Here is a 14,599-nt window from a genome sequence, read left to right on the forward strand (position 1 = left end):
AACGAGAGCGTATTTAGATCATTTATTAAATTAGACGTGATTTATTGATGAATTAAGCAAAAATTTTCAACAAAAGTTCGATTTTAGTTCATATACGTGGGTGGATTTTGACCGTAAAAACGTAAAAAACACCATAAATAATAATTTTTTGGCAAAAATAAAGCAAGCGGGAGCTCTTTATATCATTTATTGTTTAATCTATATCATCAGTTATCATTTATCGATGAATTAAGCAAAAATATTTGGCAGAAGTTCGATTTCGGTTCCCAAAAACAATCGACAGGTAGCTATACATGGGTTATTTTTGGGAACTAAAATCGAACATTAGGACAAAATTTTTGCTAATTCACCAGTAAATGTTATCTGATATAGATAATTAATTAATAAATGATAACAACTAGCTGTAGCATGCTTTATTTTTGTAAAAAAATGGTTATGTATTCTGTTTTTATGTTTTTTCGTCTAAAATCGACCCACGTATATGAACTAAAATCGAACGAATCGAGCAGTTAAGCAAAAATTTTCAACTCGATTTTCAGAACGATTCGTTCGATTTTCGTTCCTAAACGTGGGTCAACCTTGAACGAAAAAACGTAAAAAACACCATAAATAGTCATTTTTTAACAAAAATGAAGCAAGCCGCAGCTAGTTCTTATCACTTATTCATTAATTATCCATATCAGTTGTCATTTACTGATGAATTAGCGAAAAATTTGTCCTATTGTTCGATTTTAGTTCCCAAAAAAAACCCATGTATAGCTACCTGTCGATTGACTGGGAACCAAAATCGAACTTCTGCCAAATATTTTTGCTTAATTCATTGATAAATGATAACTGATGATATAGATAAACTAACAAATGATATAAAGAGCTCCCGCTTNTCTGGCACCTTCACCAAAATTTAGCTACCTTTGAATTGTTTTTGACAATAAACGTGTAAACGTCGCTACTTCGTCAAAAAAACGATCTAAAGGCACTCTTATTTGCTTTATTTTTACCAGATTATAAAATTTTATTGCTCCTTGCCTTTTTATTTCGGTTAAACCACGAATAGAAATGAAAATCGTACTTCTACAGGGTCTTTTTTACTTAATTTACGATATCCGATATCATTTATCGATGAATTAAGCAAAAAATGTCTGCAATTTTAATTCCTAATATGGGTAGATCCTGACAAAAAAAACGCAATTTGTTAAATAAATTTCCGTTATTTGGCAAAAATAAAGAAAACGAGAGCGTATTTAGATCATTTATTGAGTAATCTTTAATATTAGATGTGATTTATTGATAAATTAAGCAAAAGCAAAGTTCGACTTGCAACTTGAATTTTCCATTACTTTTCGACTAACCCTCGTATTTGGCTCAAAACTGAAAATTTTCATAAATTTCAACATTTGTATTAGGAGAGCATAAGTTGCATCGGGTCTTTTTCAAAAAACAACTTGAATTTTCCATTACTTTTCGACTAACCCTCGTATTTGGCTCAAAACTGAAAATTTTCATAAATTTCAACATTTGTATTAGGAGAGCATAAGTTGCATCGGGTCTTTTTCAAAAAACAACTTGAATTTTCCATTACTTTTCGACTAACCCTCGTATTTGGCTCAAAACTGAAAATTTTCATAAATTTCAACATTTGTATTAGGAGAGCATAAGTTGCATCGGGTCTTTTTCAAAAAACAACTTGAATTTTCCATTACTTTTCGACTAACCCTCGTATTTGGCTCAAAACTGAAAATTTTCATAAATTTCAACATTTGTATTAGGAGAGCATAAGTTGCATCGGGTCTTTTTCAAAAAACAACTTGAATTTTCCATTACTTTTCGACTAACCCTCGTATTTGGCTCAAAACTGAAAATTTTCATAAATTTCAACATTTGTATTAGGAGAGCATAAGTTGCATCGGGTCTTTTTCAAAAAACAACTTGAATTTTCCATTACTTTTCGACTAACCCTCGTATTTGGCTCAAAACTGAAAATTTTCATAAATTTCAACATTTGTATTAGGAGAGCATAAGTTGCATCGGGTCTTTTTCAAAAAACAACTTGAATTTTCCATTACTTTTCGACTAACCCTCGTATTTGGCTCAAAACTGAAAATTTTCATAAATTTCAACATTTGTATTAGGAGAGCATAAGTTGCATCGGGTCTTTTTCAAAAAACAACTTTTGAATTTTCCATTACTTTTCGATTTCGATTTTCGTTCATATACATGGTGCGACTTTGAACGGAAAAACGTAAAAAACACCATAAATAGTCATTTTTGAACAAAAATAAAGCAAGCCACAGCTAGTTCTTATCATTTATTAATTAATTATCGTTATCAGTTGTCATTTACTGATGAATTAAGGAAAAATTTGTCCTAATGTTCGATTTCGGTTCCCAAAAAAAACCCATGTATGCTACCTGTCGATTGACTGGGAACCAAAATCGAACTTCTGCCAAATATTTTTGCTTAATTCATTGATAAATGATAACTGATGATATAGATAAACTAACAAATGATATAAAGAGCTCCCGCTTGCTTTATTTTTGCCAAGAAATAACTACTTGTTATTTTTTACGTTTTTTCGGTTAAAATCCTCCCACATACATGAACCCAAATCGAACTTTTGTTGAAAATTTTTGCATAATTCATCAATAAATCACATTTAATATCAAAGACTATTCAATAAATGATCTAAATACGCTCTGGTTAACTTTTTTTTTGGCAAAATAGTAGAAATTTATTGCTTGAATTGTCTTTTTATGTATATAAATTAAAATTTAACTTTTGCTGAAAAGTTTTCGATAAATTCCTTCTGTATTAGAGATTATTCAATAAAACAGCAAATAAAATTAAAATATATTAATTAGACCCATATATTTATTAATTACACTAATTACAACATATTTATTTCAAGTAATAGTTTAATACATAATATATATATATTATTTAATAATTACAAAACCAGGCAATTAATTAACAGTTTACAGAGTAAAAAGAAAATACCTGTAAGAGAAGGAAAACAAATCACATTTATATGCAATAAAAAATCTTATATTACTTACGAACTGTTATATTACCATTTCAACACAAGATTAAGGAGAAAAAATTCTCCCTAACCCTCTGTGGCCTCCGCATCTCCCCTTATAGCCACCCTATCCACCCAAATGAATTTTAATAAACAAATATTTAATTTAATTTTAACATTTATGCCAAAAGATCAATTTAGAAACATTTTAACTATCATTCTAAGTTACAATTACATAATATAACAGTTCATAAAGTAATAAACAAAATACCTGTAAGAGAAAGACAAGAAAACATAAATACCTGTAAAAGAAAGACAAGAAAACATGAAATTTCAAAGAAAATACAATAAAAAGCAAACAATACGATGCCTTCGTCTTCTTTGGTTACCTGAAAGCGAATAGTGCAATTACAAGGACTAACGACAAATACTAATAGCTTTGGTAGAGAAGATCGGACAGATTTCGCCAAGGCAAGCTGGGCAGTCGCCTATTGCTCCTATTCCAGATAACCCACTGTACCCTGTCTGAAAGGAAGTAACGCTAGAGTAGACTCGCGAAAAGTGTATAAGACACTTTTAAGATCAACTAAATAGCTAAGCCCAAGGGAAGTCGTTCGGGGAGGCCCTCCCTAATTCCACAAGGGTGAGAAGAAACACACACGATAACGAAACGTTGAATCATGTAGAACTCGTAGGGTAAATGCAAAGCAAATTAGGAAGAATATGCAGTAAGCTAAGCGAAGAGGTAAGCAAGGTTAGACTATACTACAACTACTAAACGTGTTATTTCTACTACTACACTACTACTACATACAAAAAAAAATAAAAACATCTACAATCAACAATTACTTCAAATTAAATGAACAAAAATAAGCATGCAAAATAAAAACTAATTTAAATAAAATAAACTACAAAAAAACATGCAAAATAAAAAAACTAATTTGAACAAAATGAACTTGAATTCTATTACATAGAGCATGCAAGATATAGAACTATTTTAACTACGGGGTCATCTTTGTCTTCTCCAACGTCGACCTGAAACAGATACGGTGGTAACAGATTAATATGGAGCAATTAAAATTAATAATATCAAGTATTCTCACCTTAGTTAACTGTAGACCGTAATGTTCCAAAGTTTGCAGGTGTAAAAAGCAAATCAAATCCAAGAGGAATGCCAATGCAGAAAATTTCTTATTTCAGTGGAATTCACATAAATCTTTAGTTGCTCTCACTAATCACTTGAAAATTAACTGCATAATGTTGCAAGGTGAAGTCGAAAACAGCAAATCAAGAATGTAGTCCACCAAACCCTGCAGATATTGTTTCAGTACCATCAACCTGAACTTTATTTCTCTCCTATTTGTCAGACGATCTGTAGAGATGGACAAAAAAGAGTATTAGTTACACAATCAATTAAAAAAGGGATTTAAATTAAGTAAAATAATGAACAAAAACGCAAGTAAAACACCTAAATTATAAAATGGCGATGAGATGTCAACTTTATTCATGTCATAGATAAAAGTTAAAGGCAATAGAAATAACCGTAGATGCAAGATGTCAATTTATACAGTGGATAGTTAAAAGAGAACCCCATAGATAACATCGATTTATGCTGTGAACAATAGATAACTGTTAGAAGTAAAACCATAGATGTTACAGGTGGCAAATTACTATGAAATCGTAACTTCAAAACAATAGCTCACCTAGAGGATCACTATACGTGCTCGAGTTCTATTCCTAACTGCTGACAAAAGAGAGGTGCCTCTTAACAGTAGATGCTGATGAAAGGAAATAAGTGGAATAAGCCATACACCACACCGCAACCTTCCTTTTATGGATCAGTGTAATTCGGATTCCATACATGTTCTGGAAATTGCACCTTCACGCCCAAGGGGAGGGAAATAAGGGCTTCACTTCTCCAGACTTTGAGTCCTTATTTTCTGTCTCCTTGTTCATTTAATACGATTAAATGCATCCTGTTGAATCAATATTATGTTAGCTTCATTTTAAATATCATGTTTTAAAATATTTAAGAACCATAACTTCCACCAACTATTACAATTCACAAGTCTAAAAGCTTATAGTAGTAATTATTGTCAAACAAATAAAAATAAAATATTTAAAGATTTCTTACCCTTTCCAAGCTCAAGAGAAACAAGCGTGATTGGGGTTCTGCTTCCTCACGTTTCGTGGCCATTTAATTTACCCTCTCCCTGTACATTTATTATGATTTAATGGAAACCTGTTGAAACAATTTAATATTAGTTATACATCCAGTAGATTTTTTAATATTATATTATTAATGATAATTACCATTGTTAGCACCCTGTATCCTATGAATTTTTTGACCAGCTCGCTGGGGGCATTCTTGGAAATAAAAATGTCTGATTGCCACATATTTGTAAGTAGTGTTTGTCGAATCCAAGGATGTCATCTCAAAGCAAGTCTATATTACAGAAAAAAAAAATCGTTAAAACCAAATCCAATTTTTTAAAGGAAATTTGGAATTTTAAAAGCAGAATAATAGCATTAAGAAGTATTTTACATATTTTGGCTATAAAATGAAAGCAATCTTCGTGGCGTGGTCACATCGATATGAAAAATCTAGAATCATCGCCTAAACGTGTATTCAAAATTTAAAAATTCTAACAAAACCCTAACTATTCAAACTCCAATAAACTAAGAATTGATAAAATTCACATTAAATGAGTACAGGCAAGATGCCACGACACACTCGATATTAGAGCACGAAACGAACACGCCACCCAAGTTTTTCATGACAAAATACAATGACGGAACGGGTAATTGAAACCAATCAATCACTAAACTGAAACGCATTCCACACAATAAATAAAATGAAAATTGAATAAAAATCAGGGCTAAATACTTTCAAGCGTCGTTCCATTTATGGACAGCAAAAATGGTGGTACATCATCTTCTCGAAGACCGAACACAATTGAACTTGAATGACAAGATGAAACGACAGACGAGCCGGAAGACCTATAGATGAAAATTCTTTCTATACCTATCATAGATACATAATACAATTTATAGGTGCCTTCAGTTATACTAATGCAGTTTAATTAGTAAATTAGAAACTGATCCACCTAATGACATCCTGTTGAAATAATTTAACGTTAGTTTTATATTATGTTTTATTATATTAAAACATCCACCAATTTCAGGTTCAAAACGGAAGGAATAGAGTAAAGTTAGGTTCAAAAGGAAGGATAGAGAGAACCCTTACATTAATTCCAATTACAGATTTTGTCGATGTTTTTTACAAACAAAATTTCCAAAATCTGATAAACAATTTTGAAAAATATGCATCCCATAATTGCCTTCCCTTTTGCATTTCAATGACTAATATGTATTTCATCTCTATTATTATCACTTCAACATACATTTTTTCCATTCCCTTTCTTCCTCTCTTCTTCCACAACCCCTGATTTTTTATTTTTTAGCTCAGCCCATTGTTTATTAAATAGTTTTCTGGCTTTCCTATTATTTCCTTCAATTCAACAAAATTATCCGCCAGCAATACTGCATCATCTGCGTATGCAATAGTCCATATCTTTTTCCTTCCAATTGTATTCCAAAAATTATCAAGTTTTGGTTTTACTTCGTATAAATAAAACTGTTCACTCTTTATGTTAATTTTCCGTTTTTTACCAATATGGATAATGATACTTACTTCGTTAATACCTATAAATTTATTTGCGGGGGACTTTTCTGGGTGGGTTAATTATCGGGGAAATTATAGCATTCCATCATTAAAGAATACTAAAAGTCATACTTAAGGTCTCTATAAAATAATTTTCAGGAAATTCTCTTCCAAGGGGCATTTCTTTCTGCGGTTTTTTTTCCGAGGAGAAATTTTTCTGGAGCTTTTTTCCGGTTTTAGAGCATTTTTCCATTTTTTTTTTCACATTCAGGCAGTACAATTTGTCTTTTTTTGCTCAGTCGGCTAGCAGCGTATTTAATAGTTGTGAAATTTTCATTAAATTACCCCATAAACTTAACTTACGTTAGACATTTGGAACGGGAATGCATAACAAATTGTTATTGTTACTTCTGAATAACAGTTAAAATATAACACTGTTAAATAGTAATCTATCACTAGTAGCAATTTCTATTACGCATCTGTGGTTAGTTTCATTAACAGTATAAATCTTATCTATAGTATAAATTGACAGAATTGTTATCCATGGATAAGCATAACCTTACTTTTATAAGAACAAAACAAACGGGAAATAAATTTTCTAGTTGTAATATCTTGTAAGGTTACAAATAATCTTTCCAGGAGAATTTTATAATGAAGATAATTTATAATAAATTCCGATTAGAGTTGGGTGTTGATCAAATTTTACTTCCCTCACTTTTAAATGTAAAAGATGCAGGTTTTTAAGAGTTACTTTACAACAGTCAACTTTGCCTTTAAACTTCGATAGAAATTGGAAGTCTTTTGGAATGGCTAGAACTAATTTAGAGGACTTATTTCAGTTAAAATGCTTATTAAACAATTTAGATATAAAGTTAGCAGCAAGGGTAGAAAATGGTGTTAAACAGCTAGTGGCATTGGTACTAAAGTATGTATTTGCTTAAAAGACATATTTTACAGTATAAATTCATATCATAAAAATTATTTAAGAACTGGGGACATTGTTCTTTACTATACATATGGAGAATTGCCTTCAGTTGTAAGAAGAATACCCTGGTTTACTGGAAAAACTAAAGAAGTTCAAGCAATTTGTTTCGATAACACAGCTACATGGTTGTTAACAGTATGTAAGTAAAACAGGAAATTAATATAGTTAAGTCACACTAAAAATCCATTTGTTATTGTAGCTCTAGATGGTTCATTGTATATTTTACCTGCATTAAGTTTGGTAGACAGGAAACAGAAAGTTGATTGTAAATGGTCTTTAAATGATGTAACACATTTCCCTAAACATTCGCAAGCACCAGAATCCAAACCTCAGTGTATTGTTTGGTGGCAAACATTGGACTGCAATCAAAATGCTCTGGTTGGTTATGAAAATGGAGCTATAGGTTTAATAAGCCTAACTGATGGGCGTTGTTTGGGTGTTTGTAGTGTCAGTGAAGATATTTCGAAGTTGTATTTATGTCAGGATAATAGTTTGGATTGTGTTTCATTGCTGGTGAGTTGTATTAAACCAATAATGTGCAAAACCAAAGTCAATACATAGACATAAACCTAAATTAATTACAGTATTTAACCTTTTGGTGTAAAATAAATTCTTCTTGCTCCTGTATTGGCTTTGATTCTGTAGGTACTCTAGATAAAGGGGAAGAAATGGAAACAGATTCATTCTAGTAAGGTTTGTTGTTCAATTTAACTTTTTTCTCTAGATATGTGGAGTAAGTGGTCAACAGTGGCGACTAATTCTTGAACAACATTCCACTGGATATGTTTGGCCACCAGAAAATAATTCAATTTCTCAAGAAAGTATGGCTTCAAGACTACAAAGTCTGAAGCAGATGGGTGTTGATAAGTTTGTATCTTTTAAACAACGATTATCAGAAGCTAGAGGAGGTCAAAGAAGGGATAGTCAAACCAGTGATTCTACAAGTGAATCGTCACATTCAGAACGTTCAGAATATTCACACAGTGGACCTGAGCTACTGCCACACCTTTGTGACACATTTTTTGCACCTCAATATGCAAGAAACAGATATTTATTTTCTGCGTTTTATAAGCCTACAAGCTTGCTGACAGTAAAATAATTTTTCTTATATATTTGCATATAATTGAAACTCTTATTTTTAGATACATGGTGTTGATATTGAGTCTGCTCCTTTGTTTGTTCATAGACTGTTACCTAATGTTGGTTGTTTACTTTTGACAGATAGATTTATTTATTGCGTTAGTGAAGACTCCAGAACATTATCTGTTGTTAGTTCGCAATTATCAGAATGTCATCTTGAAGGCGATGCTGTAAAGTCGTTCAATAATTTATTGTTTTTACTCTAAATCCTTAATGTTTCAGGAATTTAATACTGAATCACTTATAACACAATTTAGTCTGGAGAAGGATGAAAAAATTCTAAATATTTTTAAACTAACTGATATAACTTTTGTACATGATAGAAGACATAAAGAGGAAAAGAGGAAAGAAAAAGAAAAATCTCTAAATCTTCCCAAAAGCGTAAACGACGTGAATATGGCTAAACCAAAAATTGATACTTGTATAGTAATTAGTAATTGTGCTATATATAGATTAATTGTAAAGTATGTTAAATATGTTGCTTTTGTTTATGTTATTTTAATTTAGTTATTGTTTTTAGAGCTTCTCCTATACGTAAATTTGTCGAGTATGTTATAGAAGAAAGTGATTTGGAAAAAGCTGAAAAAATTGCGATAGTTTTCTCTCTTAATTTACAACAGTTATTAGAAAATTGTGGCGATATTTTAATTTCTAATGGTTCATTTCATCAAGGTCTAATTATGTATAAGCAGGCAAAATCGCACCTCCTTAAGCGGGTTCTTAAACTCGCGATTTGTGGAGATTCTCAAGCTTTGCTAAAATTCGTGCATTTATGTCTAAGTGTGAGTAAAGTTGACATGTCAATTCCAACAAAAATTCACATGGGAAATTTGGCTGTTATGGCTTTTATTGAAGAGATACTGAGATTTGGAGGGGAAAAGAGGATAGAAAACACCAAAAATTTTATGTAAGGAAATAGCAATGATTCAAATGAAAAACAAATTTTAGAATTAGGTTTTGTAACATATTCATTTTTTGTTTTCAGGAATTTCTTAAAACATGAAGAATTTTACGATCAAGTTCTCGCAGTAAATGTAGCCTGTCAGGCGGGACAGTGGAATGTGGTGTCTTTATTAGCAAAATCGCGTGGTTTACAACCAGAAGTAGTAGCTGCAATTAGTCAAATCATTCATTCCGCTTCTGTACACCATGAATACACCTATAATTTCCTTCTGACACTTTCTGAACCGTGTCTTACACAAAGTTTACTTATTTTTCCTTCTTGTAGTCAACTTCTATTGAATTTTATTCGTGCAAACATTGATTCATTTCCCGTTTATGTGTTGCAAAGACTGATTTTTCAGTTGGATCCTAGTCAACCCGCTGCTTTGCCATTAATTGGTAGGGTATTTCAGAATAGAAGAAATTCGACAAGTATGGAATCAATGATTGAATCTTTAGAAGTAGAAAATTTTGACAAAGGGTCAACTATTGTTAAAGAGTTCATAGAAACGTTTATAGTAGTTCTTATTTGTTTAGTGTCTAAAACCAATGAATTTGGGTAAGTTTTTAAATGCTTATTGTGTCAAAATAGTTGTAAATTAATTACTCAGGTATAATATTGATCTTTTGGAAAAAATTGATCCACCTGAAATGCCTTCGCAACAAAGCTTTATCAAAAAAATGCCAAGTGCCCAACCTCTAGGATGTGGCTTCGAACACGCAGCTATTATTCGCAATGGTCAGGTGTATTCAATGGGTGTAGCGAGTTCGGGGTGTCTTGGATTTGGTCCTCTGCTTATACAAAGTAGCCCTCCGAGAATAGTTCACACACTTTCTGAACTTAAAGTAAATGCAATCAGCGTTAGTTGTGGGAGAAAGCACACCCTGGCACTGACGGATTATGGAGTAAGTTATTAACTGTTGTCCCCATAGTATATTATATTTTTGATTTATTAAATGAAATATTTGATCCAACTCTTAAATTTCTTAAAATGCTGTTTTTTAATCTTTAGATTTATTGTTGGGGATCTAATACTTTAGGCCAATTGGGTCTCGGCCAGGAAGTACATGAAAGTCCTTATCCTCAAGTAATATCAGCATTATCTACTGTTAAGATTGTGGATGTTGCAGCTGGACAGTATCATAGCATAGCCCTTTCTGCAATCGGTCAAGTGTATACTTGGGGTTGGGGTATTCACGGTCAATTGGGTCATGGTTCTTGTGACAATCAGTACATTCCGAAATTACTCAGTTTGCCTGATATAATAGTACAAATTGCTGCCGGACATGCACATAGTCTAGTATTAACAAAAGATGGAAAACTGTTCGGATTTGGGTCAAATGCTTTTGGTCAGCTAGAAAGCAATAATCTTGAAATTATGAAAACTAGCCACCCAATTCCTGTTTTTCTCTTACCAGACATTTATATGCCTTTAGAAAAAATTTCTTCTGCGTATTTTCATAACGTAGGTAGTGCCACTTTTCAAATTATTAAATTTTAATAAGCCTATTTTTTTTCTTTTAGATTGCTGTTCGAGTAGATCAGGAAGTGTATACATGGGGAGCAAGTCCCCAAGAAATGAGACTGTCTCAGTCAAAACAAAGTCAAAAGGGAACAGACTCGGGGATAAGTAAACTCTCTGAACCTTGGAAGGCAACAATGCACATTTATTCTGGATCAATTCAAAAGCCTATTGAGCAGGTGGCTGCTGGTTTTCGACATACTGCTGTTCTGCATAATGGAAAACTTCTAATCGGAAAAAATTTAGATGAAGAATTAGCGCCCCCAAAAATAAGTGAAAAGGATATGGGAATTTTTAATCAAAGATTTATTCATGTTGGTTGTGGTTCTGATTACACAATGGCTGTTGACCATTCTGGAAAAGTTTTGGCATGGGGAAGCTATTCAATGGCGCAAGTAAGTAAAAGAAATCCTTTATCAAAGTATCCAATTTAATAAACAATAATTACTGACAGACTTTAACTGGAAAATCCAGTGAAGATGAGTCAAGAAGGCCTGATGGAAAATTAGTTATTTTTAAAAATACGAAACGCGTAATACGCCTACCCCATGGTTTCCATATTAACTGCGATTCGCCCCCTGTTGAAGTCCCAAGTTTACCTTCAATGGCAATTACTTTTACCCCTTTAAATCATCAAACGATTTTATCAAAAACTACTCCTGTTTCTATACATTCACTTGAAAACAAATTAACATCCAATATTCATTATATAGATTCTGATTATTCCTTTAAATATGGACCCAAAACGTTGCATTATGTCCTTGAAACTTACCACGGCTTATACGATACAGAAACAATCCTTTCCAAATGTTTACAGATGAAGAATTACCAAGCTGCAAGTAAAATTGCTTTGTTGGAGGGTCATTACAGTGATAGTTTTTCCTTCCAATTAATGGCTTTTAAAGAGCATTGTACAAAGTTCAAACTAAACTTTGAAATTTTTAATAGTCCTGTGGTAAAAGATAAGTCTTGCGACTCAATAATAGACTCTAATAGACAAAGCGAGATTGATGTAACTCCAACAAACAATAAAATAACCAATTCTCCTGCACGAATATTAAGTTCCAGTTCCTCATTGGATAGTTTAAAACAATGGACCGATGAAGCCGAAAATCAGGGTGGAAGAGAAAGTCCGTGTAGCATGTCGGAGTTTGGAGAAATGAAACAGACAATGGCCCAATTTCTTAGTTCAATTAAAAGTGAAAGTTCTCCCCCGATATCAAATATTTCGAAACTGATCTCGTACTCAAAACCTTCTGATGGTGAACTCAATAAGGATAATGAGATCTATGCACATATAAAAGACGAAAACACTAAAGAAATAGTTAAACAAGCATTTCATTTGATTGAATTTTATATCCAGAAGATACACATGTCTGAAAATCACATTTTAATGCAGAATATACTGTTGAAAAGTATCGAATTTTGGCTTGCAAACAACTTGCCAGTTTCTGTTCTGGAAAATATATTATTGAAAAATATGGATAAATATTTTTATCCATTGTCCATATTACTATTCTGTAAAAATTTTAACAACAATTTGGGGGAAGAATTTGTGAAGAAAGATGTTGATGAAAAAGACAAAACTTCAGCTAATTTCTTAAAAGAGTTTTCAACTAAGTTCTGTCTGCAACTTTGTTACATGGTATTGGAGAACGTTAACAAGGCTTAATGTAAAAATATAGTAATAACAAAAAAGTACGTACAAAACGCTGTTTACTCATTTGATACTATATTTTAGAGAAAATTGTTTCTAGGCACAAAGTAATTAAAAAATTTGTTTTGCGTTTTTCACAATATGTAAACTGTATTTGTATTTGAATATCTACGCGGTGCTCATTTTCTGATGCATATGGATTTTTCTCATAAGGTGAAGTATTAAGACAAAAATCGATTCCCATCGAAAAATAATCACCCAGTATGCTAAGTTTTAACTAAACGTGTATACCTTGCACTAAAAGATGTTTTATACGCACGAACGCTTTTTATATTTTTTTTACAAAGTTTGACAGGTTTTTATTGTATTACCTTGGGTATATATTGCCATTATATCAATGCGTGTTTGTTTTTCCAAACATTAAATATGAATTTTAAGCTTAGAGGAATCTCATTTTAATTTGTAATCTGTGATATTATTACAACAACGCTATGGTTTCTAAGTGCAATCAGCTTTCAATAGGTAGAACATTTAGCAATGTATTTGATTTCATTAAAATGACTTATTCTATTAATCATGTAGATTAGAGTCAGAAAAGAGGAGTAGTGCCAATAAACCTAATACTGACTTCAAGTAGAAAATAAAGAAATCTTAAAGATTTACTACAAAGGAAACACAAAATGTTCTAAAAAAATGTGAAAACTATGTTCTATTCGCGCTTATTCAATTGTTTAATGAAATAAGAATAATTGCTTATTATACAATTAATTCTTGGTAATTTTTATTGCATAATGTTTTCAGTTATTAAAATTAAAAAGCCATATTTCATGTAGATATGTATTTATTTATTTAGTTTTAAACATTTTATGAAATAGTTACAAAAATAAAAAAATTACTGTTTCTGTTATGAAATATTGATTTGTTGAATTTTTTAATAACAAAAAACTTCAGCGCTTACTTTTTAATAATCTGTGCGAGTGCATGCAATGTGGCCTTAAGTAATTTCATATTTGTTAAACATTGGGACTAGTCGTTTGATCTCAAATTACAATTAGTTTTAGTTAATTAATTAATGATATCCACGTAAACTGTGTTTAAAGTAATATTTTATTAAACCAAATAAGGCAGTTATTTGGACTGGATCTTTTTACATTGTAACCGATCATGTAGGTAAAATAAAGTGAATATTCAAACTTGAAGATTGAATTTATTACCTACTTCGAAATAAAAATGGTTATAAAAGCTTATCATATANTCTATATTACTGAAAAAGAAAGTCGTTAAAACCTAATCTATAGAATAACAGGGTAAATGTTAAAAAAATTTTAAAGGAAATTTGGAGTTTTAAAAGCAGAATAATAGCATTAAGAAATATTTTACATATTTAGGCTATAAAATGAAAACAATCTTTGTGGCGTGGTCACATCAATATGAAAAATCTAGAATCATCGCCTAAGCGTGTATTCAAAATTTAAAAATTCTAACAAAACCCTAACTATTCAAACTCCAATAAACTAAGAATTGATAAAATTCACATTAAATGAGTACAGGCAAGATGCCACGACACACTCGATATTAGAGCACGAAACGAACACGCCACCCAAGTTTTTCATGACAAAATACAATGACGGAACGGGTAATTGAAACCAATCAATCACTAAACTGAAACGCA

General features: G+C 31.5%; 1 protein-coding gene and 1 long non-coding RNA gene across 4 annotated transcripts; one reads left to right on the forward strand and one right to left on the reverse strand.

The window, feature by feature from the left end:
• Nucleotides 1-3,886: 3,886 nt before the first annotated feature.
• Nucleotides 3,887-5,553, reverse strand: LOC108744565. 2 transcript variants are annotated; one of them, XR_003230862.1, is made up of 6 exons: nucleotides 5,330-5,553; nucleotides 5,151-5,258; nucleotides 4,720-4,992; nucleotides 4,485-4,628; nucleotides 4,120-4,388; nucleotides 3,887-4,051 (listed from the first exon to the last, which is right to left on the reverse strand). It is a non-coding gene; the product is annotated as an uncharacterized LOC108744565 (long non-coding RNA). The 2 variants fall into 2 exon arrangements; XR_003230861.1 differs by lacking the exon at nucleotides 4,485-4,628.
• A 1,668-nt stretch (nucleotides 5,554-7,221) lies between these two features.
• On the forward strand, nucleotides 7,222-13,722 carry LOC108744563. 2 transcript variants are annotated; one of them, XM_018480406.2, is made up of 13 exons: nucleotides 7,222-7,605; nucleotides 7,668-7,804; nucleotides 7,865-8,178; nucleotides 8,390-8,755; nucleotides 8,808-8,975; nucleotides 9,028-9,269; nucleotides 9,326-9,712; nucleotides 9,791-10,306; nucleotides 10,359-10,653; nucleotides 10,761-11,213; nucleotides 11,273-11,665; nucleotides 11,725-12,968; nucleotides 13,028-13,722. In XM_018480406.2, the coding sequence occupies exons 1-12, from the start codon at nucleotides 7,487-7,489 to the stop codon at nucleotides 12,940-12,942; spliced, it is 4,608 nt and encodes a 1,535-aa protein (XP_018335908.1). In that variant the 5' UTR covers nucleotides 7,222-7,486; the 3' UTR covers nucleotides 12,943-12,968; nucleotides 13,028-13,722. The 2 variants fall into 2 exon arrangements, with proteins under 2 accessions (XP_018335908.1, XP_018335907.1); XM_018480405.2 differs by having other exon boundaries at nucleotides 11,725-13,722.
• The last annotated feature ends 877 nt before the right edge of the window (nucleotides 13,723-14,599 follow it).

This window comes from Agrilus planipennis, unplaced genomic scaffold, assembly GCF_000699045.2.
Source record: "Agrilus planipennis isolate EAB-ADULT unplaced genomic scaffold, Apla_2.0 scaffold28, whole genome shotgun sequence".
Classification (NCBI taxonomy): Eukaryota; Metazoa; Arthropoda; class Insecta; order Coleoptera; family Buprestidae; genus Agrilus; species Agrilus planipennis.